General features: G+C 35.9%; 1 protein-coding gene across 1 annotated transcript; it reads left to right on the forward strand.

Annotated features, from left to right (window-relative positions):
• On the forward strand, positions 1–25,348 carry LOC148943264 (peptidyl-prolyl cis-trans isomerase 5). The gene is made up of 4 exons (XM_089101623.1): positions 1–166; positions 17,047–17,254; positions 22,126–22,310; positions 25,098–25,348. Exons 1-4 carry the CDS (start codon positions 5–7, stop codon positions 25,230–25,232), a joined length of 690 nt encoding a protein of 229 aa, XP_088957749.1. The 5' UTR covers positions 1–4; the 3' UTR covers positions 25,233–25,348.
• The last annotated feature ends 435 nt before the right edge of the window (positions 25,349–25,783 follow it).

The raw sequence follows: 25,783 nt of genomic DNA on the forward strand, positions 1-25,783 counted from the left end.
TTTGATGTCGGAGTTTTTTCTGCCAATGACAATTAAACAGGTTACTGCATTCTTCAAGAAAAAAATGAAGCAGTTATTAGGATTAACCTTTGTTTTGTGTTTTATTGGATTTTTTTTCTGCCAAGCTTCAGCTGATTCTAAAAATGGTCCTAAAGTTACAGATATAGTAAGTAGTTTTCTGGTCACTTGACTCACAACTAAGCTACAATAAAATAATAGTTTAGGGTGGGGGGATTCTGGCTAGGCCCTATCTCAGAAATTAGGCCAGTTGATTTAGGAGGATGCAAAATTCAAGGGTAAACATGAGGCCTAAATATGGGTAAATTTCTACCAAATCATATTATTGACTTATGCATAAAGTGAATAGGCTATACCAATTGATGCCTTTTTTATGCTGATTACAAATATAGTAATCATTTCTACCGGAAATGAATTTCAGCCCCCCCCTATAGCCTATATGCCAATTCAGGGTATATATTTCTACAACCTAACCCTGAATCGGCACACATAGGGGGGGGGGCTGAAATTAATTTCCGATAGAAATGATTATTATATTCGTAATCAGCATAAAAAAAGGCATCGAATGGTGCATTTACTTTATTCCTAACTCAATAATATGATTTGGTAGAAATTTACCTAAATATGCTATGGGAAATTGCTAGGCTATCAAGCTACTGTCTCCAGCTTTTGTTAGCCTACTTCTAAGGCTTAGAAAATCTGTTTCATGGCTTTATTTTCCAAGTCAGGGAACTCATATCCAAGCAGGCTGAGAAGGTAATTTTTTTGCAAATCATTATTGGCTTACAAATGAAGTAAACATACCACTTGATGCCTTTTTATGCTCTTTCCAAATATAGCCTATGCTCTTTCCTAATTATTTTTGTTGGAAATGAATTTTACCCCCACTCCTAGCCTATATAGGCTATACCAATTCAATTTGCAAAAAAATTACCACTGAGAAAACCTGCTTATTACCTTAAATTCCTTAAATCACAGCTTGGAGTGAAATAAGGACTTTTGATCCTGTTGAATCACTCCTTGTGATGACTGTTGTAGTTGGTTAAGTTCTGGTGGAAGATTCTGGTGCTTCCCAGTCAAACTTCCACAGTGTATCTTTCCACTCAGCATCCAGATGGCGTTTGAAAGCATCTGTTGATTCAGCAGCAACAGTGTCCTCCTTGAGGTTATTCCAGAGGTTCTTGATCTGATTCAAGAAGAAATTGCATCTTGCTCCAGTTGTAGCGTGATGTTTGCGGATTCGTCTAGGGTGTCCTCGTGTCTTGTGGGAGGTGTCGATCTCCAGGATCTCATTTTCTCAATTGGTTGAGAGGAGTTTGTGTGCCTGGATCATGTCTCCATGTTTCCGTCTGTATACTAAGGAGGGGAGGTTGAGCTCCTTCAGCTGTTCACTGTATGTCTTGTTTTCCATGCCGGCAATCATCGTAGTGGCCCTTGTTGGATTTGCTCAAGAACTGCCTTGTCCTTTTTGAATCGAGAGGTGGCCAGTATCGTCCCCACCCCCAGTCTAGGTCTTGCTAATCCTTTGTAGAGTTTGGTGATTACATGTTTACTCCTACTGGTGATGCTGTGTTTGATGATGCCTAGGGCTCTACTAGCATTGGCTGAGATTTCTGTGAGTGGGAGCTGAATTTCAACTGGGAGTCAACAATGATGCCAAGGTCACTCTCCTCCCGGACAGGCTCAATTGTGTGGTGACTTCCAGAATTTTGGGTCATGAGGTACTGATGTTTGGGGTTTTTGTGTCCGAAGTGTATGACCTTGCATTTTTCTGCATTGAATTCCAGCAGCCATCTTTTGACCTAGGAGCACATGTGGTTGAGATCGGTTTGGAGGGATTGGATGGAAGAAGAGGTGTTGGCAGGACCTATGAGTTTCGAATCATCCGCATATAGGGTGGTTTTGTTGCTGGTGATGAGGGGTAGCTCATTTATGTAGATGTTGAACAGGATGGGGCCCAGGACGCTGCCCTGGGGAACCCCACTAGTGACTTTGATTTTGTCAGAAAGGACATGGCTGTTTGGTCTGGTTATCACTTTCACTTGCTGTGTTCTGTCCCTCAGAAAGTCCTCTGTCCAACTGACCACTTGTGGACTAACAGATAGAGTAAGTAGCCTGTGAATGAGGTATCGGTGACAAACCTTGTCAAATGCTTTGGCTAGGTCCAACACAGGTACAGTAGGCTAGAGAGATGTCTTTAGAGGCAATACATTGTCTGCAAGAAATGAATCCTTCCAAGTAAATATTTATTTTCATACCAGATGGGTTACCTACATATGACAGTATAGAAAATTTTTTCTTTATATCTGAGCAATAGAAAATTGTCATTTACTCTTATATAGAATACAGTATAAAGTTAAACAGAAGACAATATCTTGCTTTCTCCTATGTACTATGTAGAATGATAAAAAGTCATACAGTATGACTTTATGCCTCATTCTTTTATAGAGCAAACATAAATAAAGTCATACAAATGACTTTTTATACCTCATGTTATTATAGAGCCAGCAAAAATAAAGCAATACAGATGACTTTTTATATATCTCACTATTATGGAGAAAACATAAATAAAGTCATACAGATGACTTCTTATATCTTACACTATTATATAGCCTAGCAAATATGAACAAGTCCTACAGATAACTTGGCATTTTTATGTTAAATGCACTCTTTTATATATATCAAACTGGAGATACAACAGAAAACCCATTTTGCATGGGTTAATTCAAGACACTGTTATGCAGTAATTAATGCTTAGCATGGTTAGCAATGTGTTGACAATATTTAAACTGTTGTTTTTGGGGGTTTAGGGGGAGAAAAAGGTGCCTAGGTTAGGTTACATATTTAATATATGCTATGCTTTGCAAATGACTTTTTATACCTTGTATGTTTGTAATTATATATTTATTTCTAGAGAAATGATGGAGAATGATATAAAGTCTTCTGTATGACTTTTTAAACATCAAATTATTGTTAAGAGTACAAATAAAGTTATACAAAAGACATTTTGGTTTTCTTATTTAATATATGATCCACTAAAATGTCATACAGAAGAAATTATATTACCCCACTGATACATAGAGAAAACAACAAAAAGTCATTTGTAAGAATTTATTCATGTTTGCTCTATACTAATATGAGGTATAAAAAGTCATCTGTAAGACTATTTATTTTTTCTCTATAATAGCAGGAGGTAGAAAAAGTCATCTGTATGCCTTTATTGAGGTTTGCTCTATAAAAGAAAGGCATAAAAAGTCATATGTAGGACTTCATTCATGTTTGCTCTATAATAGCATGAGGTATAAAAAGCCATCTGTATGACTTTATTCATAATGCTTTATAGTAGAATGATACATTAACAAGTTATCTGTATGACTTTATTTATGTCTGCTCTATAATAGCAGGATACATAAAAAGTCGTCTGTATGACTTTAATCATTATGCTTTATAGTAGAACGATATATCAAAAAGTCATCTGTATGACTTTATTTAGGCTGCTCTATATATGAAATCCTGTAGGCCTAGGCTGTAAAGAGCCATTTGTATGACTTTGTTGTTTTCTCCATGTACTAGCAGGAGGTATAAAAAGTCATCTGTATGACTTTATTTATGTTTGCTCTATAAAAGAAAGATGCATAAAATGTCATATGTATGACTTTATTCATGTTTGCTTTATAGTAAGAATTTGATATTAAAAAGCCATCTGTATGACTTTATTTAGGTTGCTCTATATAAAGCCAGGAGGTATAAAAAGTCATCTGTATGACTTAATGGAAGTTTGCTCTATAAAAGAAAGGCATAAAAAGTCATATGTAGGACTTCATTCATGTTTGCTCTATAATAGTATGAGGTATAAAAAGCCATCTGTATGACTTTACTTATGTTTGCTCTATAAGAGCAGGAGACATAAAAATTCATGTGTATGACTTTATTCATAATGCTTTATAGTAGAATGATATATCAAAAAGTCATCTGTATGACTTTATTTAGGCTGCTCTATATATTAAATCCTGTAGGCCTAGGCTATAAAAAGCCATTTTTATGACTTTGTTGTTTTCTCCATGTACTAGCAGGAGGTATAAAAAGTCATCTGTATGACTTTATTTATGTTTGCTCTATAATAACTTAGGATATGTTTGCTCTATAATAGCAGGAGACATAAAAAGTCATGTGTATGACTTTATTCATAATGCTTTATAGTAGAATGATATATTAAAAAGCCATCTGTATGACTTTATTTAGGCTGCTCTATATAAAGCCAGGAGGTATAAAAAGTCATCTGTATGACTTAATGGAAGTTTGCTCTATAAAAGAAAGGCATAAAAAGTCATATGTAGGACTTCATTCATGTTTGCTCTATAATAGTATGAGGTATAAAAAGCCATCTGTATGACTTCACTTATGTTTGCTCTATAAGAGCAGGAGACATAAAAATTCATGTGTATGACTTTATTCATAATGCTTTATAGTAGAATGATATATCAAAAAGTCATCTGTATGACTTTATTTAGGCTGCTCTATATATGAAATCCTGTAGGCCTAGGCTATAAAAAGCCATTTTTATGACTTTTTGTTGTTTTCTCCATGTACTAGCAGGAGGTATAAAAAGTCATCTGTATGACTTTATTTATGTTTGCTCTATAATAGCAGGATACATAAAAGTCATGTGTATGACTTTATTCATAATGCTTTATAGTAGAATGATATATTAAAAAGTCATCTGTATGACTTTATTTAGGCTGCTCTATATAAAGCCAGGAGGTATAAAAAGTCATCTGTATGACTTAATGGAAGTTTGCTCTATAAAAGAAAGACATAAAAAGTCACATTTAGGACTTCATTCATGTTTGCTCTATAATAGTATGAGGTATAAAAAGCCATCTGTATGACTTTATTTATGTTTGCTCTGTAATAGCAGGATACATAAAAGTCATGTGTATGACTTTATTCATAATGCTTTATAGTAGAATGATATATTAAAAAGTCATCTGTATGACTTTATTTAGGCTGCTCTATATATAGCCAGGAGGTATAAAAAGTCATCTGTATGACTTAATGGAAGTTTGCTCTATAAAAGAAAGGCTTAAAAAGTCATATGTAGGACTTCATTCATGTTTGCTCTATAATAGAATGAGGTTTAAAAAGCCATCTGTATGACTTTATTTATGTTTGCTCTATAATAGCAGGAGACATAAAAGTCATGTGTATGACTTTATTCATAATGCTTTATAGTAGAATGATATATTAAAAAGCCATCTGTATGACTTTATTTAGGCTGCTCTATATATGAAATCCTGTAGGCCTAGGCTATAAACAGCAATTTGTTTGACTTTTTGTTGTTTTCTCTATGTACTAGCAGTAGGTATAAAAAATCATCTGTATGACTTTATTGAAGTTTACTCTATAAAAGAAAGACATAAAAAGTCATCTGTATGACTTTATTCATAATGCTTTATAGTAGAATGATATATTAACAAGTCATCTGTATGACTTTATTTATGTTTGCTCTATAATAGCAGGAGACATAAAAAGTCATCTGTATGACTTTAGGATAATGCTTTATAGTAGAATGATATATTAAAAAGTCATCTGTATGACTTTATTTATGTTTGCTCTATAATAGCAGGAGACATAAGAAGTCTCCTCCTATAGGGATGTACAAAATATCCTTCTCCTATAGGAAATATCCATCTCCTATAGGGATGTACAAAAAGTAGTCTTTAAAAAAAAAAAATTTACACTGAAAGTAAGGAGCGACATTAAATCTTAAAACGAACAGAAATTATTCTGTATATGAAAGAGGCTGTGCCCTCCTCAACGCCTTGCTCTTTATGCTAAAGTTTGACTTTCTCACAACTCTTTTTTTAAACAATAAAAACTTTAGCGTAAAGAGCGAGGCATTGAGGAGGGCACAGCCTCTTTCATATATGGAATAATTTCTGTTCGTTTTAAGATTTAATGTTGCTCCTTACTTTCAGTTTAAATTATTTTTTTTTTTAAGGCTGCAAAAGCAGGGGTTTGGGGGCGGCAGCCCCCAACTGTGCCTCCTAATCCCTGTACGTTTTAAGGTTCGACCTTGTAACTCAGCCTCTTTAACTCTTTAGAAAAGGTAGTTTTTTCAAATAATTTCTGCACGTTTTTGTACAGTTTATTACTTATTATTGCTTGACTAACTGTTAGATGATTGTGTATTATTCTTTTCTTTCTCGACAGGGTGTTTTAAGGGTCGACCTTGTAACTCAAGCCTCTTTAACTCTTTAGAAAACATAATTTTTTTCAAATAATTTAAAAAAGAAACTGAGTTTTTTTTTTAATTTAAATTCAGTATATAAAAAATTTGATCTAATTGTGAATCGAACTCGGGTTTTCCGCCTGACAGCTAGGAATCTCACCACTACACTAAAGAGACATAACTGAAATTGTGTTTTAGTAATGTAATAAATCTTTTTGATGCAAGCAAAACTTGATATTTGGTTTTTGGAAAACAGGGAAGGAGTGATCAGATTGAGCTGAAATTTCGAGGATAAGCTCCCAGGCCCCAGGAAAGATTATCCTCCAAATTTCAGCCCGATCAGACAACGTTAAAGGCGGGTTGTGGTCGGAAAAATTAACATGGGCTAATATAGGAAAACAAGGTTTTTCATAAATGCTCAACCCCAATTTGCAGGGTGATAATTGTTTCGGTCTGCAAAATATCAAAAGGCCCTAACAGGTCGAATTCTGGCTTCGAATGAGTCCTCATTCACACCGTAGTAATCGCGTTGCCAAACTGTGGCCTGTAGGCGTGGACTAAGAACTAAAAATTAAGGTAAAATTTGTTTTTCAAAATTTTAATAGGTGGCCTATAGTTTGGTTATGTATGCAAAATTCAGGGAAGGAGTGATCGGATTGAGCTAGATAATTTCGAGGATAAGCTCCCTGGTACCTAGGAAAGCTTAACTTCTGAAAGTTTCATGCCCTAATCGGACAACGTTAGAAGAGGGGCTGTGAGTGGGAGGGTCCAAACTTCGTGCTCCAGTTTACCCCATGAAGATAAAGCATCAGTAGTTGCCAGGCATGATACATTTATAGTACCACAGTTTCTCATGCCATATATGGAGCCTCACTCTGTGGGGCACTTTCACCTGAATAATGTCGATTACCGCCGTCTCTCTGCAACCTCTATGTGACCATGAAAAAATTAGCTTTAAGCATTGTGGTGGGTCGCATCTCCTTATAGAGGCATTTTTGCCATCTAGTTAGAAATTTGCCCATCCTTGGAAATCTATATTTGCCAACTAGTTGACAAGAAATGTTTCCCCAGCAAAAGTTTTATTTTCCAACCAGTTGACTAATAACTTCTCCCCAGCAACACTTAATTTTGCCAACTAGCTTGACACAAACATTGTCCCAGAAAATAATTCATTTTCCAACTATTTGACTAATAACTTATCCCCAGCAATACTCTTTTTGTAAACATGAAACACATTTGATACCATATGTACTGGCCCTGGGGATATATGTTAGAACCTTAGTTTAGTTACTATTAGTTGGACAAAAAAACACAGTTTTTTTCATAGACTTCTCATGATGCATACATGGTATCATGTGTGTGTGTGAAGGTGGATTATGTTTCTTGTGTAGTTTTGTATATGTTTCTCATTTTTTTACAGAGAGTATAGCCTTTGTCAATACTGTGTATTCTGTCTACTGTGCTCTCTCTGTTGAAGGAAAAACATGGAATTAAGTCTAAATAAGCTTTGTGTTTTACTTTAGTCAAAGGGTGAGGTCCCATTTATTATAGGCTGGGCTACTTGAAACTGTGAGTGCACACATCTCTCAGAATAGAGGGGTAAATTGGTCAAATTTCTAAATAATGGTAAAATTTCAGTTTAGTAACTCTTCTCAAAAACATGGTAATTAAATAAAAATAACAATGTTCTTGTTTGATGCTCTTTTTTCAATGTATTAGCTGTTATCCTGAAAACAAAGCAGCCCTCCCTGATGATACTATCAATATGTACAGAACTAAAAGAAAATTCTAAAAAGTGGATGTCAATTTGCTAGATATTTTCCATAGAAATTGCCTACAGATTGTTCTGGGTACCTGGCTGACTGACCATATTTCAAACAGTATGCTCTACAAAAAAAACCTGGTTCAATCCTACTCTCTAGGACTATAATGCAAAAAAGGTTGTAGATGGCTAGGGTACATTCTGCAGATGAAGGGTGACATATTGCCAAAGATTGTTTTTTTTGGCCAACTGTCCAAGGCTAAAAGGAAAGCAGGTCGTCCTTGTTGGTGTGGGAGGAAGTCGTAAAGAAAGATTTAAGGGAAATGGGAACTTCCTGGGAGGGGAAAAGCTACTAGTCAACTAGTTGGAAAATGAATTGTTTTGTGGGGCAATGTTTGTTTCCAGCTTGTTGGCAAAATTAGGTGTTGCTGGGGAGAAGTTACTATTCAACTAGTTGGAAAAATACAGTTTTGCTGGGGAGAAGTTACTAGTCAACTAGTTGGAAAATGAATTGTTTTCTGGGGCAATGTTTGTTTCCAGCTAGTTAGCAAAGTTAAGTGTTGTTGGGAAGAAGTTATTAGTCAACTAGTTAGAAAATAAAAGTTTTGCTGGGGCAACATTTATTGTCAACTAGTTGGCAAATATAGATTTCTCCTATATGGATGGGCCAAATTTTCCAACTAGATGAGTAAAATACTTTTAATTATAAGTAGATTGGATAGTACCATTCTATATAAGCTTATAAAGTAATTTTTTCCAATAGTCAAAGGGTGGAGTCCTGACAACCCTTTGGATGTACCATAGTAAACTAGTCATGTTGCACATAATGAAAGTTTTAGCATAAATGAAAATTCAAGTATCCCCCCCTGTATTGTGTAAAGCCTAGCTTATTAAAAAGAATAAAATTTAAAGCTCTTAAAAGTTCTCCCTCTACAGAGAGAGGAGTGGAGATAGTTACTCAAAATACCTTCTCAGGATATACTTCAGTCTGTAGATCCATCCCTTAAAGTTTCATTCTCCTAACCTAACTGCTTTTCAAGATAGCACAAAGTAGCTTGGGTAAAATTCTAGAAGAGCTATTTTTTGCTATTGTGAAGTACCTACCCTTCCCTCCCTCTCTCTGTAGAGGCCATTGACCTTTGGTAACCAAAGATTTTATTAATATTTGTGCTGTAAAAGTGAAACCTTGCAAAGTAGATCTTCTGCTTAAATCAAGTACAAGAAAAGTATTTTCAGTTTCACCACTTTGCTCAATCCCAATGTATGAGTTTTGAAAGAGCTGCAAATACATTTTCTAAATTTAGAAAAAAAACCTTGGTAAATTTTTTGCAGTTCATATTATTGACTTACAAATAAAGTAAACATACTGCTTGATGCCTTTTTTATGCTCTTTCCAAATATAATGATAATTTTTGTTGCAAATGAATTTCACCCCACCCCTATATATATCAATTCAGGGTATATGTTTGTCCCTTAGGGGGGGGTGGTGTTTATTTCTGATGCAAATGAGAGGTAAGTTTAAACTTTACCCTACCCCCCCCCTAATGTGCAAATATATATGCTGAATTGGTATATTTAGGGGTAGGTGTGAAATTAATTTGCAACAAAATGATTATTGTATTTGTAACGAGCATAAAAAAAAGTCATTGAGTGGTATGTTCACTTTATAGTCAATAATATGAACTGCAAAAAAATTACCAAAACCTTATTGATATGGCTTAAAATTCTACCGAAATAACAGGAATTGCATTGTCAAAACTAATACTAGAGAAAAAAAAAACAGAAAATTGAAAATGAAGGTATGTTGTTTTGTCAAAATTTCAATATGTTGGGGAGAGTATCTGTACAGGTGACAATTTGTTTGTGTTTGCCTCCAACTCATACCTCATAGACTTGTCAAGTTGGTAGATTTCTAAGGCTTAGAAATCAAAGGTTAACATGGTAGCTTGGCAATGCCTTCCTGGAGTATGTTTTGAACCCTGAATTCATTGCAGAAAATTTCATTTTTAACTTAACCCCATTCAAAGTCAGCAAAAATTAGCTTGTCTAGAATTTTGTCTCTGTAAAGACTAGAGTTTTTTTTTTCATCAATTTGGCTCAGAAGTTTAACATAGCCACTGTAGTTTAAAAACAAACAAACAAAAACAAACAAGAAAATGGATTAGCCTGTGAAATTTCCCAGGAATGTTTATAACACTGGCTAGGGTGTCTTCATGTCAAATAGCTCTGTACAGAATTAGCATGGGATTTTTCCCAGGAATGTTTATGACACTGGCTAGAGTGTGTTTGTATCAAATAACACTCTTAAAACATTTATGATTTTACTAAAGTTGTTGCACTAGCTTGGGAATGCAGTCCATAAGTTTAATCTAGTGCTTAAATATCACAGGTTTTTTTTTCTTTACATAAAGTTAAGGGGATTAGCATTTATGTAAAGTTTACAAATTTTTTTTAATTATTTATTAAAAGAATATTCATTGTAGGCAAAAACAAATTGCAAAGAAAAATATAAGATGTCTTAATATACATTGTGGAGAATTGTTTCTCTTTGTAGAAGTAGTCATTAGATTGAAATAATTATGATTTAGTATGTAACCCCTTGGTTTAAATTAATGAGGTTAATGGGCTAGGCACACATAGCTGATTTCAGGAACTGATTTCAGCAAGGGTGTATTCCATGTCAAGTGATTCTAATTAATGATGCTAAGAGGCAGGGCTTAGTGACGTTTTTTGGTGATTAATCATAATTAATTACATTCTAGACAAGGAATGTACTAGGATTTTAGAGCTTTAGGCATGCAGTTAATTGTATTTCATGATTATTGTAAATTAATCGTAATTAATGATGATAATCACCAAGAAACGTCCGTAAGCCCTGCCTCATAACACCTTTAATTATAATCACTTGACATGAAATGCACCCTTGCTGAAATCAGTTCCCAAAATCAGCTATGTGTGCCTAGCCCTTAAGCCATAAATAAGAAAAACATTTTCAAATTGTTATGTTATCACATTCTTTGAATTGATGACTTTCTTGCTTAATTATTTGAAACTGGTGCCACTTCAAACTCACTGATGCAAAAAAAAGCATATCTATTCAGCCTGGCCACTTAATTTTTCAAAAATTTGCCATGCCCTAACTATGAAAATTTCTAATCATTTGAGGCTTGGTAGATTTTCCAAAATTTGGGAACTAATTAGATCTTATATTGACTTGACTTACTTGACTTATGTCCCATCCATCCTTGAAGGTTGTTTTGGGGCCTCTTCTTTAACCAGTTCATTTATATGCCTCCTGTAGGTGCTTCTGTTGTCGGCCAGGCGGCAAAGTTGTGGCAGGTTGTAGGGTGAGAAGTTTTCTTTCCATCTCTTCAGAGGGCGATCTCTGGGGTGAGAACCATGTACTTGTCTATTGAAGGTTATCTTTGAGAGACGAGTGCTATCCATGTGTTGGGTATGTCCAAGCGATTTGAGTTGTTGTAGTTTTATTTTGTCCAGTATTGTAAATTTGACTTTCAGATTATGGAGAAGCTTGGAGTTGGAGATTCTGTTGTGGTAGGTGATACCAGTAATGCGTCATAGGGATTTGGTTTCAAAGGCAGCTAGGTGGCACATTGATTGTTTGTTTTAAGCATCCAGGATTCACATGCATAGATGGTGATTGGAATAATGAGGGAGTAGATAGAGTCTTGTTTTGAGAGTTGCTGTTAAGTTCTTATTCCCCCAGATGGGCATCAGAGCTTTAAAACTGGAGCTTGCAAGTGTCAGGCGTCTCTTGGTATCTTTGAGTTGGTAGTTATCAGAAGTAAGTAAGCTCCAAAGGTAGGTGAAGCCTTCCACCCACTCATGGTGTCGTCACCAAGCTGAAGGCTGAGATTTACCTGTGAATGAAACTTGCATGAGCAAAGCACGGCTTTCGTTTTTGAGGTGTTGATGGCCATCCCAAAGAGGTTGGTGGACAAGTGAACGCTGTTAGCCTGAGATTGTAGATCTTAAAGGGACTCAGTTATTAGGTCTATGTCATCAGCATATGCTAGTTTATCTATCACCACTCCTCTGACAAGGGTGCTGGGTGGGTTGTCTGTGAGTGAAAGGGCTGCAGTTAGAAAGAGATTGAACAGCTCCAGTGATATTAGGCAACCTTGAAGTAGTCCAGTAGAGGTTTTGAAGCTCTTGGTAAGTCATTCTCCAGTCATGACACAGCTACTGAACTTTGGATGGGATGCCAAAGTGAAGAAGGATGTGCCATAGACCTTTTCTCCATATCTGATCAAAAGCTTATTTAAAGTCTATGAAAAGGTGGTAGATGCTGCGGCCAAGTTTGTTATACTTTTCCATGATCGGCTGAACAGTGAATATCTGATCAATTGTTGATCTATTAGGTCAGAAGCCGGCTTGGTATTCCGGAATGACCATTGAGGAAATGGCTCGTATACACCCGAGCATGACTCTTGTGAGGATTTTTGCTGCGTGGCTGGTAAGACTTATTGGGCGGTAGTTGTTGCAGACAGCTTTAGAGCCTTTCTTATGCAGGGGGATTATTGTGGCTTTGCTGCTGCAGGTATGCAGCATTATGTTTGGTTTTGTGGTGGGGGGTTGAGTCTTTGTGGGCTGGGCAAATAGCAGCTGTATTTTGGGATGTAGGCACAATGCTTGGTGGGGGAGGGGTGGGGAAGATGGCTTGCCTTCTTTTCCTGGAATTGAGAGACTTCTTGGTGGAGTTCTGATGTGTGCAGGGTTTGGTTTGGAGGGGGGAGGGTGTAGCTACTTCTGTTCAGTGTTATCAGTGGGATCCTGACTGTCCTTGGCTGGGGTAAAGGGACACCAGGAGATGTTGATTCTGTTTTATTGTAATCTGGGACTGTCTTCTGTTTCCACTGCATGATCTGGGGTTTCCATGATAGGACATGATTTTTGGTTTTATTTTAACTTGGTCATTTGGTTGTAACTTAGATAGCAGTTTTGCAGTTGTATCATGAGAGGATTTTTGTCTTTGGGTCTCAGCTAATTGTATGTTGTGCAGTTGGCCACTCATTAGGAGTTGTGGGTGAGGAAAGACTGTCAACTGGGTTGTTTCTATATTCTAGCAGTGCAATATGTGGGTTACTTCGACTTTTGTTTGCTTTTGTTAGTATCCATTAGCAAGTTTGTACTGATTTTTCTGCCAGACTGTTTGATCTTGGATATGTGGGGCTGGAGGTTTTCAAACTGATTCCCCATACTTGTGCAAAGTCTCTGAACTCCTGAGAGAAAAGTTGAGATTCATTGTCTGAAGTTATCAGCTGAGGGATTTCAAAACATGCAAAGTTAACTTTCAGTATGTTAGTGATTGCAGCTGACATCTGACTTGCTAGTTTATCTTTTCAGTATATCTGTTGTAATAGTCAGAAGTTATGAGATAACAAGTTTTGTTCCACTCAAATAGTCAATGCTAGTATGCTGCCATGGTAGTGAGGGTGCCTGGTTACTAATCGATGGCTCCTTTTGATTGTTCATTGCAAATTTTGCACATGCTTTGCATTTTTGGATGAAGGTCTCAATGTCTGCATTCATTCCTGGCCAGTACACAATCATTCTGGCTTGCTGTTTGGTTTTTATCTATCCCCATGTGGACTTAGTGAAGCTGGTGAAGAATGTTGGTTTTGAGAAGATAAGGTACAACAATTCTTTGACCTTTTAGAGCTAGCCCATCATGGACTGCTAACTTGTGTCTGATATTCCAGAATGGATAGCTTCTGTTGGACCTGACTAGTGTGTGATAAGGCCATCCTTTGTGCATGAGTTCCATAAGCGTCTTGAGTTAAGGATCTTTCTGTCTTGTGGCGTATCTCCTCTAGGGTTGCTTACTAGCACAGGTTTCATCACTGAGTGCACACATACTTTGAATTCATTCTGCATTTGGGCATCACTATCCAGCAAGTGAGGTTGAAAGAGCACATCTGGTACCAGAATTTCTGATCTGGGGCTATACTGTAGTTCTAGGTCATACATCTGGGTCTGGATCATTATTTGCTAAAATTTGCTGGTGCATTGTGGAGTGAACATAACAGGATAGTCTAGTGGGCAGTGACCTGGAGATATAGTGATAAAAGTGTTTGCACCCAAACACAATTGCATAGAGTTCTTTTTCCAGCTGCAAATAGTTCTGTTCTGTCTTGATAAGGGCTCTAGATGCAAAACCCACTATCTTCCCATTTGAGGATAGCTTGGCTCCAAGTCCATGCTTTGAAGCAGCAACCTTGAGCTCAGTTGTTTTGTATCAATCGTCAAAGAATGCTAGATTTTCTGATATGCAGCTCTTGATGTCTCATGCAGGAGTTGTGATTAACTTTCCCTGTGAATTCCATGGCTTTAATGATATCTCTCAGCGGCTTATTTTTAAAGGATGCATTAGGTATGTACTTTGATGTGAAGTTGAGCATTCCTAACTATGTCTGTAGCTCTTCTCTAGACTGAGGATTTGGCATGTCTTGTACAGCCCTGATTTTTTTTTTGGTTCTGGCTTTATCCCATCCTTACTAATAATGTGTCCAACATATATAACTGTCTTTGGCTGATATGTGTTTTATACTGTTGAAATGGATTCTTTTTTCTCTGGCTCTTCTAAGAACAACTTCAAGCCTTTGGTTGGGCTCTGTGGTTTCTCATACTAGAATAACATCCACAAATATTATGCCATCTAATTCTTCAAATGCCTCTTCTATTTTCCCCTGGAACTTGTCTTGTGCAGACACCATACCAAGGGGCATCTCTTCCATCTGTATCATCCATAGATGATGCTGAAGGCTGTGTTGTAGGAAGATCACATGGAGAGTGGGAGTATTGAGTTGCCTGAGCAAGTATCTAGCTTGCTGAATATTGCTGCTCCATCAAACTCAGCAACAGCATCTTCAGACTGGGTAGTGGGGATGTTTTATCACCGTCTTCAGGTCCACAGGGTTGATGCAGAGTTTTATACCTCCATCCTTTTCTTAACCATTACAATGGCATTAACCCAATCTGTTGGTTCACTGACTTTTTCAATGATGTAAAAACTTATTTTCTAGCTTTTCCAACTTGCCCTTGAGCTTCTGCTTCAGAGCTAGTGGTACTTTTCTAGCTGGATGTACTGTGGGTGTTGTCCTTTAGATGTATTTCACATTCCATTTCAAGCTTCCCTGTACCTTTAAATACATTGCAATATTTGGTTACAGGCAACTGTTTGATGCTCAGGACAAGCTTGATCAGATTCATGTCTGCTTGCCTTAAAACCAAGTATGGGTGTGGTGTTTGACTCAACCACATAGAAGGCATGTCAATGTGCTGGTCCATTTTTGTGGTAACAAGGGATGTTGCAGACTCCTAGATGAGGTATGGTTGACCTGCAGTAGCTGGTGAGTTGCTGTGTAGATTTTAGCAGCTGCATCTTTAGCAAGAGCTTTTTCAGGTATTGGGAAGGCAGGATGTTGACCTAAGCACCTGTGTCTATTTGAAGTTGATGTGGATTTGTCCATGCACAGAAATATCAGCAAAAATTTTATCTTTGCTGGAGACAATGTTGATGGCATAAAGGATAGGAACACCTCTGTTTCTTCCTGGTTGTGCATATCACAAGGTGGATGATGGGATATGTGTGGCTTCATTCCAACAGTGTTTAGTGTCTTACTTTTGTATACCTCTTGCAAAATAGTTCTTTTTTGCATTTGGCACACTTTTTTCCTTTTGCAGGGCATACATGCTAGGGTGAGTAGTTTCTGTCACAGAAGTAGTACTCTGTCTTCTTCTGTGGGGAGCTGGATCTGTTTTGTGTAAAAGCATCCCATTCTGGTTTTATTTCCTTTTGTTCAAAAGTTTTGAGCTCTGCTTGAGTTGACTCATGAGCTCTGCATATGGTGACAGCTGGGGCTAGTGTATGGCTGTCAACAGTGTCTAATAGTTTTTCATGGTAGTTTAGGATTTCTGACTCTGCATACTATTTGATCTTTTACTATTTCACTTTCATTGGTGTATCCACATGGTTTAACTAGGATCTTAAGCTCTGTTATGTATTTGTCAGCATTTTCAGTATCTTTCTGGTCTTGCTTCTGAAATATATAGCAAGAGAATACTTGATTTTTTTGGGGGGCACTACATAGTCTGAACTTCTTCAGGTAGGCCTTGATGTTATCTTTTTCAGCTGCTGCAAGCTCAAAGGTGCTGAAAATCTCTCCTCTGTTCACCAACCCAGATTAGGAGGTATGCTCATGCTACTATCTCAGACCTTTCAGCAACAAGACCTTCACACATGAGCACTGCATGGCTTTGAAATGCAGTCCATTCTGAAATGAGATTGTCATCATTCCAGTTGATTGATGGATGGATGATATCCATGACTTCTGACACCAATGACCTTAGGACACAGTTGAACCTAGCCTTTGTGGTCTTACTCTACTCATGGAGATATCAAAGGCTTTAAAGTACTTGTGAGTTTTTATGTTATCTTATTCTTTGAATTGAGGACTTTGCTTAATCACACAGAACTGATGTCACTTTCAAAACCATGTTTTGCTTAATTGTACAAAATGACCAAATTCTTTCAGCCTTTACTTTAACTTCTAGATTTTCCAAAAACTTGCCATGTCCTAACTATAAAAGTTGCCAATAATCTTAGGCCTGGTAGATTTTTTAAATTTTGAGAACCAAAATAGGTTTGATGGTACTGATTTTGATTTTACATTACCAAAACAGGCACCAATGACCTCTGGAGATGGTGAAACCTAACCTATGTGGTCTTATTCAACTTGTGGAGATGTCAAAAGGTTTTGAAGTACTTCTCTTATTAAAATTTTCCTCAAACTGAGAGGCAAAACTGTATCCAGCGGGGGGGGGTTTAAGGGGTTTGAACTCCCTTCCTCCCAATCGAAATGTTTGTCTGGCTCATAAAAACGCAAAAAAATGGATATAAACAAATTTTTTATGCGTTTTTACTTGTTTTGGTAATAAATAAAACTAATTTTGTACTCATCTATGAGCATAAATATGATAGTACACAGTTTGTTTATGATATTTTTCACAGGTAACTTTTGATATCACTATTGGAGGTGAGCCTGCTGGCAGTATTGAAATTGGCTTGTTTGGAAAGACAGTACCAAAAACAGCCAGGAACTTTAAGGAACTTGCTCAAAAACCAGAAGGTGAAGGATACAAAGGGTCAATCTTCCATCGTGTGATCAAAGATTTTATGATCCAAGGTGGAGATTTTACAAACAAAGATGGAACTGGTGGTAAGTAATAGTTCTTTTGGTTTTTTAGCTACAAGTGTTGGGCTTAATCCCTGTATGTAGAATTAACAAGGCATTTTTTTTGTCTTTGAAAACTGTTTCCGTAGATTTATGTTGATCAGTTTGATTTGATCTTCCTTTGATTTCATTTCAGCATCTCCTTGCTCTTGATAAATTGTGCGCCAGATTAGGTGAAGCATTCTTTTCTACTTCATTTGATAAATAATCTTGGAGGATATGCTTGATACTGGGTTCAGGATAGTTTCAAGATCTTTTTTTAGCTTTCTGGATGTTTCAAACTATTTCAATAATTTCTTCTTTCCATTAGCAACTGTTGGTTCCCTTTTTCTTTGATTTCTTTTCAGCATGTCTTAACTCTTGATCAAATTGTGCATCATTCTAGGTGGAGCATTATGTTCTACATCATTTGATAATTATTCTTGGAGTATATGCTTGATGCTGGGTTCAGGATAGTTTTCAAGATCTTTTTTTAGCTTTCTGGATGTTTCAAACTATTTCAATAATTTCTTCTTTCCATTAGCAACTGTTGGTTCCCTTTTTCTTTGATTTCTTTTCAGCATGTCTTAACTCTTGATCAAATTGTGCATCATTCTAGGTGGAGCATTAGGTTCTACATCATTTGATAATTATTCTTGGAGTATATGCTTGATGCTGGGTTCAGGATAGTTTTCAAGATCTTTTTTTTAGCTTGCTAGATGCTTCAAGCTACTACTACTACTATTACTAACAACTCACCACAGCACCAAGCTGCCTGAGGCCAACACAGCTACGCACGCTCCTCCTCCACCCCAATCTATTCATAGCCTCCCTCTTTACACCCGCCTACGAAGTTCCAATTTCCTTTAAATCTTTCTTTATGACGTCCTCCCACCCCAGACGGGGACGACCTGCTTTCCGTTTAGCCCTAGATGGTTGGCCAATAAGAGCAAGCTTCCACAATCTGTCATCCTTCATCCGCACAATGCGTCCTAGCCACCTCAATCTTTCTTTCATTATAGCCCCAGAGAGCGATATTGAACCACATTTTTCGTATAGCCTATTGGTTGAAATACGGTCAGTCAGCCGGGTTTCCAGAACAATCCTTAAGCAATTTCTCTGGAAAACATCTAGCAAATCTTCATCTGCTTTTCAGAGCGTCCATGCTTCAGAGACATATTTGACCACTGTCATCACTGAAGCTTCTAATATTCTAATCTTGGTTTGCAGACTTATCTTCATATTCTTCCAGACTTTTTTTTTTACTGTGAAAAAACACCCTGAGCATTGGCTATTCTATTTTTAACTTCTTCACTGCTCCCACCATCTTTACTAATAATACTACCAAGGTGAGTGAAGCTGCCCACCTGATCAATCTTTTCCTTACCCAACGTCACCTTTTCATCTTCTCTTATTCCTAGCCTTAGTGACTTAGTCTTCTTAACATTAATTTTCAAACCAATTCTAGCACCCTGAACTCGCAAAACCTCTAAAACTTCATTCATTTTGCTCACACTTTCATCTAGGATGCTTAAATCATCAGCATAATCCAAGTCCAGGAGACTTTCCTCCCCATTGGATTCCCTGATCTCCCATTGCCTTTCCTATGCTCCTTAAAAACAAGTCCATCAAAATAATCCATATAAAGGGGGATAGAACACAACCCTGCTTAACTCCTGATTTAATAAAAAACCAGCTGCTAACCTCATTTCTTACCTTAACCGCAGCAGCGTTATTCTCGGACATAGCACTAATCACTTTAATGTATTCGTTTGATATACCATACAAGGATAAGACCTTCGCCAAGACTCTTATATCAACAAAATCGAATGTTTGCCCATAATATATAAAACTGAAGAACAAAGGGGTTTGAAAACTTAGGCACTTCTCAATTATTAGCCGAAGAGTGAAAATTTGGTCGACACATCCTCTTCCTTTTCTAAAACCGCACTGTTCTTCTCTCAAAACTTTGTCTACGGCATCTCTCTGTCTAAAAAGTATCCTATTACTTTGTAATTTACTACCTACAGAGATCACACTAATGCCTCGATAATTACCACACTCACTTGTATCACCTTTTTTATAAAGTGGCTTAATTAAGGTTTTTCTAAAATCGTCAAGTGCTTCTACGTTTTCAAACGTCATATTCATAATCATCAATATAATATTTCTCACCTTAAGACCACCATATTCGAGAAATACATTTACCACACTATCAGCACCTGGAGCCTTATAATGCTTCAACCTGTTTCAATAATTTCTACTTTTCATTAGTAACTGTTGATTCCCTTTTTCTTTGATATCTTTTCAGCATGTCTTAGCTTTTCATCAAATTGTGGATCAGTTTAGATGGAGCATTCTTTTCTACTTGATTGGGTAAATCTTCTTGGAGTTTGTGCTTGATGTTGGGTTCAGGATAGTTTTCAAGATATTTTTTTAGCTTGCTAGATGCTTCAAGCTGTTCCAATAATTTCTACTTTTCATTAGCAACTGTTGATTCCTCTCTCCTTTGATATCGCTTAGCTTTTGATCAAATTGTGCATCATTCTAGGTGGAGCATTATGTTCTACTTGATTGGATAAATCTTCTTGGATGATATGTTTGATGTTGGGTTCATAATCTTCTTTTAACTTGCCAGATGTTGGAAGAGATGATTTGCTGTAAGAGATAATGTGTTGAATTGGTTTGATGACTTCTTGTCCATTTTGGCTATGTGGTGAAGATGTGAGGCTTCTATTCTATTCTGTCAAGTTTCCTCTCCAAGATAGAATTTTTATCCATCTACCTTATTGTATCCTTCCTACTAAATCACCCTTTCTACTAACTGGCCTTCATATACATGTGTAAAAAAAATGTTCAATATATAACATATGTCTAGTATCTATGTAATGATAGATCAATAAATATGTGTAGCTTTTACTCTTTCCACTTCTTTCTACTCTCCAAGATAAAATTTATCGATCTTAAAACAACTATATTTATGTATATAAATCTGTGTTCTATTGATTCTATTGTTTTTTATGGTAAAAATAGAAAATTTGTGGAATATAATTTTTTTTTTTTTTTTTTTTTTTTAGATTGTTGGTGCCTTAATTTTTAAGGTCAGGCTTCTGTGCAACTATTTTGGGTGTGATTTATTACCCTTGTTATTGGCTCAACTTGTAATACTCCTTTTCAAATGAAAAAGAGTAATAAATGGAGTGAAAGAGAAAATAATTATATAAATTCTGAAACTTGTAAAAGACCAATAAAGAAAAAAAAAGTCAGCTTCAGATTTTGGCATAGTTTTCAACTCTAAATCAAGTAGCAAAAAAAGAATACATTTTGTCTAGAAAAAGAGGGGAGATGAAAAATGGTAATTGAAAACAATTTAGAGTTGTATTCAACTTATTTATAGCACTTGCCTTTAACTGCCACCAGTTAAAATTTAACTTGATGAATAGTTCATTCTGCAGAGGCTAATCGAAGATTGCTCTCTTAAGGTTTATGTTGGATACGAATGTTTTCAAGACCAAATGTCTCTGCAGTGTATAGCTGGCTTGATGTATCTAGTAAGAATCTCCAATGACCTTTGAAGGTAACTGAAGCCAAAAGCTAAGTTTTCCAGAGAGTGCAATAACAGCAACTGAGTTGGCTGGGTCACCTGCTATGGAAAAAGTGGGGTAGCATTAGATAGGAGTAATGCTACTTGAGTTTTCATGGCACAGTGAAATTTGATGGCAGCTTTTAGAATTCTGCTCGGAACGTTTTTCATACCTGTGAGTTATATACACCAAATCAAAGGATCACACCTGCCAAAAATTACCTTTGAAGGAAGGGTTCATGGATGGCTTGCAAAAAGTAAGGCAACCTGGTAGCTATGTTACTTGGCAATTTTCATGGCTTGTGTGAAATTTTTGGTAGATTCGTCACATGTGTTACTGTTCTGAAAATTTTACATATAAAAATACTCTGCTCAAAGGAAAGCTGTCAAAACACAGGTTATGCTGCTATAGTGCTTTGTCAAAACAAAGGTTGTGCTGCTATAGTGCTTTGTCAAAACAAAGGTTGTGCTGCTATAGCGCTTTGTCAAAACAAATGTTGTGCTGCTATAGTGCTTTGTCAAAACAAAGGTTGTGCTGCTATAGTGCTTTGTCAAAACAAAGGTTGTGCTGCTATTGTGCTTTGTCAAAACAAAGGTTGTGCTGCTATAGCGCTTTGTCAAAACAAATGTTGTGCTGCTATAGTGCTTTGTCAAAACAAAGGTTGTGCTGCTATAGTGCTTTCAGCTTTTGGAATTTTATCAAGATCTGTAATTGGCAGCTTTGGAACTTATTGCATGCAAGGTCCATGGTACCTGCCAACCTGGAAGACTTAGGAAAAGATGGCAAGATAACTTCAGATGACCTCCTATGCCGTCTCAAACAAGCTGACAATCAAGCATCGTATAAGAAACTAATCCATGAACATGTGAAGGAGATGGCCTCAACGCGACCCATGAGGACATCCGGGACATTAGTAAAGAGGAGTGAATTTATTAGCCCAACCTTGGGGCTCATATAAGAACATAAACACATGTGAACAATGACACCGATGCACAAAAAGCTGTCATAGTAGAATAACAAATCATAATAGACTAAAAATCTTCCAAACCAAGTTTGGAAGAAAATGAACTCAAATTTTCGTAACAGGATGCAAAATTCAGGTTATAATAGCTTATAAACCGCTGTTCATTCCCTATATTAGTTGCAAAATATTTTTTATGTAATCCTGATTTATTATGATATTTAGAATTTTTGTTTTAATATTTGGAATCTGTTTATTTACCTTTAAACATTTTTGTAGATTTATTTTCGTGTTTATCTTTTCTTCTGTATTCAGATTTATTTATAATTTAGGAAGAAGCATTTATGGTGAGCGTTTTGAGGATGAAAATTTCAAGTTGAAGCATTATGGCTCTGGATGGCTTTCAATGGCTAATGCTGGTAAAGACACAAATGGATCCCAGTTTTTCCTCACCACCAAGAAAACTCCTTGGCTAGATGGTCGTCATGTTGTCTTTGGCAAAGTTATCAGTGGAATGGTATTTCATTTTTTTACTCTTTCTCTTCTTACTCATTATTGCTTTTCTTTTTTAATGCCACTAGCCAAGGCTGATCTATGTCGTGAATTCTTTTATCAGGGTCGTCCCGAGGGGGGGGGGTCGGGGAGCGGCGCGCCGCCCCTCCAACGTTTTGAAATTTTTGCAGAAATTTTGCAAAATTGCCCAAAATTTAACAAAATTCTTGATTTCTGCAGAAAATCTGGCATAAATCAGATAGCGATTCGGTAAAATTTACGAAGATCGCCCCTCCAACGAAATAAGTCTCGGGACGCCCCTGCCTTTTATATCAAATTATTGAGGCCAGTTTTGTATCAGATTCCAGAAATTTTCTGAATGAAAATCACTTTATTCAAACATCTAAAAATCTGAAATCATTCTTCACTTATTCTTTCAGTTTTCAATAAAGCAAATGATTTATTTCATTTATTCATTTACCTTCTATTTTTCATTATTCGTTTATTATTCTCTTTTATTTTCATCAACGCAAATCCTATACTTCACTTATTCATTTATCTTCTTTTTTAGTATACTATTATTGGTTAATCACTTATTTTTATTTTTCAGTTTGTCAATGAAGCAAATTCTCTACTTTACTTATTTATCTAACTTTTATTCTCCATGATTCTTCTATTATTCACTTATTTATTCTTTTAATAATGAACCAACTTTTTCTTATTTGTTCTAACTTTTACTATTCATTGTTCTTCCATTCCATTCCTCATTGTTCTTCCAGTCACTCATTCCTCTGTTATTTTTCTGTTATTCACTTCTTCATATATCAATGCAGTAAGTTCTTTACTTCATTCTATTAGTTTATCTCCTCCAGTATTCTTCTATTATTTCCGTATTTGTCAGTAAAGAAATTCTCAAGTTCATTATCTTCCACTTTTCATTGTTCTAATTTTTTTTCTGACCTATCTCTTCATCTTTCAAAAACAAAATTCTTTATTCATGTTTAAAGCAAAAAAAAAACATTTTACTTCAAAGTAAAATGTTAAAAGCATTCATGTTATTATTCATTCATTGTTTGAACCCCCCCCCCCCATCAACAACAAAAATAATTGTTTTACTACATTTTTACGAGTTGGGCAATTTTTTTTGGTGGGGCGGAGGGAGGGGGTACAATGCTTGTACAACTGATCCCCCCCCCCCAAACGACACCACTGTGGATGGCCAAAAAGCATTATTTTGGATGACAACGGCAATCTATCAACCTTCAAGCGGAAAACATTAACCAAGCATACTAATCTTGCTTTTAGTATAGCTTTAAAAGATATAGCTCTGGGAAATTGGGAAATTTATATTAAGGGTAAAAATGTAGCAAAACAATTATTTTTGTTATGTTTTTACAAGTTGGACCAAAATTTCCAAACACATTTTTTTTAATTTGGTGGGAGGAGTTGGGGTGCAAACTTGTAATTTTTTCAATTCTTTCAGTGAAAATACCCAAAAAGTTACTTTCCTAGGGAAATTTTGGTCCAACTTGTAAAAACATAACAAAAATAATTGTTTTGCTACATTTTTACCAGTTGGGCAATTTTTTTTGGTGGGGTGGGGGGAGGGGGTACAATGCTAGTACCCCCTGAATGCGACCTTGCCCTTGGCAATATCAAAGTATTTTGTGTTCCTCAATCTCCTCCCTTTGTGTATTTCATTTTTCCTTTCCCAATCTCACTTTCTCTGTCTACCTATCTCTTTTTTTTCTAATTTTTCTCCCCTAAAGCTCTTTTTTAAGTTTAAGTAATAAGTATAAACAATAAGTGTACAATAGAAGACCAATTATAATATAACTAGACCAAAAATAAGCATTTGCCCAAACATCACTTAGAACAAAATATACGTTTTAGACTATAGTGGAAAACCATTAATTCCAGAGATAAATAACATGTTTAATTAAAAATAAAATAAAATGATAAATAAAATGATTAATTTGCCCAAAAATCACTTAGAACAAAAAATGCATATTAGACTATAGTGGAAAACCATTAATTCTTGTGATAAATTACGTTATCTTTTCTTTGTTCAGAAAAAAAATAAACGTTTGCTGAAAAAAAATATAACTTGTTGCTCAAACATCATTCAGAACAAGAAAAAGTGTCCTAAACCAATGCTGGTTTGGTCAAAGCAATAAATTTGGTTGAAGTGATAAAAGACTTGAAAGCCTAATTAGAGTAAAGCCAAGACAGATTGTCTCTGCAAAAGGCAAAGCTGGCATAACTTTATTATGATTGTACAAAAATGATTAATTTGCCCAAACATCACTTAGAACAAAAAATACGTATTAGACTATAGTGGAAAATCATTAATTCTTGTGATAAATTACGTGATCTTTTCTTTTTTCAGAAAAAAATAAACGTTTGCTGAAAAAAATATAAGTTGTTGCTCAAACATCATTCAGAACAAAAAAAGTGTCCAAAACCAATGCTGGTTTGGTCAAAGCAATAAATTTAGTTGAAGTGATAAAAGACTTGAAAGCCTAATTAGATTCAAGCTAGCAATAACTTTATTATGGTTGTACAAAAATGAATAATTTCACTACTTTATGATGTCCATCATCCTAAGGTAGATAAGAACACAGTAAGACTTATTCAGATAGTATATCAGTTTTGTCAGCCCTTTGAAGGTATTTGGAGACCAAAGTTTGATTGAAAAATTCATGACTGACAATGTCTACTGGATTAGCAGGCAAGCGGATGACCTAGATTTTAATTAAATGATAAATCGCCTTGCTTTTTCTGACGCCTATTTAATGTATTTCTTTTCTAGGACGTAGTCAGGAAAATTGAAAAGTCGAAAACAGATGGACGTGACAGACCTGCCAAGGAAGTAGTAATCGCGAACTCAAGTGCAAGAGCTGTCGAGGAACCGTTTCCCGTCACTAGAGACGACGCAAAAGAATAATATTGAACATATTTAGGATTTGAGTTTATTCCATTTTCCATGTATTTACTAATTTTTTTGTATGGGGTTTCTTACGGAATTTTGAATTGAATCAATATAAGAATTAATTACTTAAATCAGTTGTTTTGTTCCTTGTATTTGATTTGCAATATATGCTTTGTTGATGAGAGTGCCACATATGATAGACCTTGGTATCATATCATTTCTATAAGTGTGAGCATTCAAAAAAAAAAAAAAATGAGATTTTGTCTTTTTTTTGGATAAAAAAGACAAAAACCGTGTCCAACTGGGTAGTTTTTGATAGCCGATAAATTTGGTGCTTGTTTTCATCTGTTTTCTGTTACTTCCAAGTCTGTTTTAATGTACAAGCCTTATTAAAATTAGGGTTGTATACTTCCATCCGTAACGATTTACTGGCCAACATTCTAATGATTTTCTTATGTGTTCTAATGCTGGTTGCGTCTTTAGGATCTGAAGATCCTTAATTGGATCTGAAGATGATCCATTAGACCAATAATCACCAAGTCTGTCATTTTCCCTGAATAGTGATT

Source organism: Artemia sp. Qi Xiang Cuo, chromosome 15 (genome assembly GCF_049724085.1).
Source record: "Artemia sp. Qi Xiang Cuo chromosome 15, ASM4972408v1, whole genome shotgun sequence".
Taxonomy (NCBI): Eukaryota; Metazoa; Arthropoda; class Branchiopoda; order Anostraca; family Artemiidae; genus Artemia; species Artemia sp. Qi Xiang Cuo.

Coding starts and splice junctions, on each gene's coding strand:
- LOC148943264 (XM_089101623.1), top strand. CDS start 5: ATGTCGGAGTTTTTTCTGCCAATGACAATTAAACAGGTTACTGCATTC. Junction 167..17,046: donor GTCCTAAAGTTACAGATATA/GTAAGTAGTTTT, acceptor TATTTTTCACAG/GTAACTTTTGATATCACTAT. Junction 17,255..22,125: donor AAACAAAGATGGAACTGGTG/GTAAGTAATAGT, acceptor TTTATAATTTAG/GAAGAAGCATTTATGGTGAG.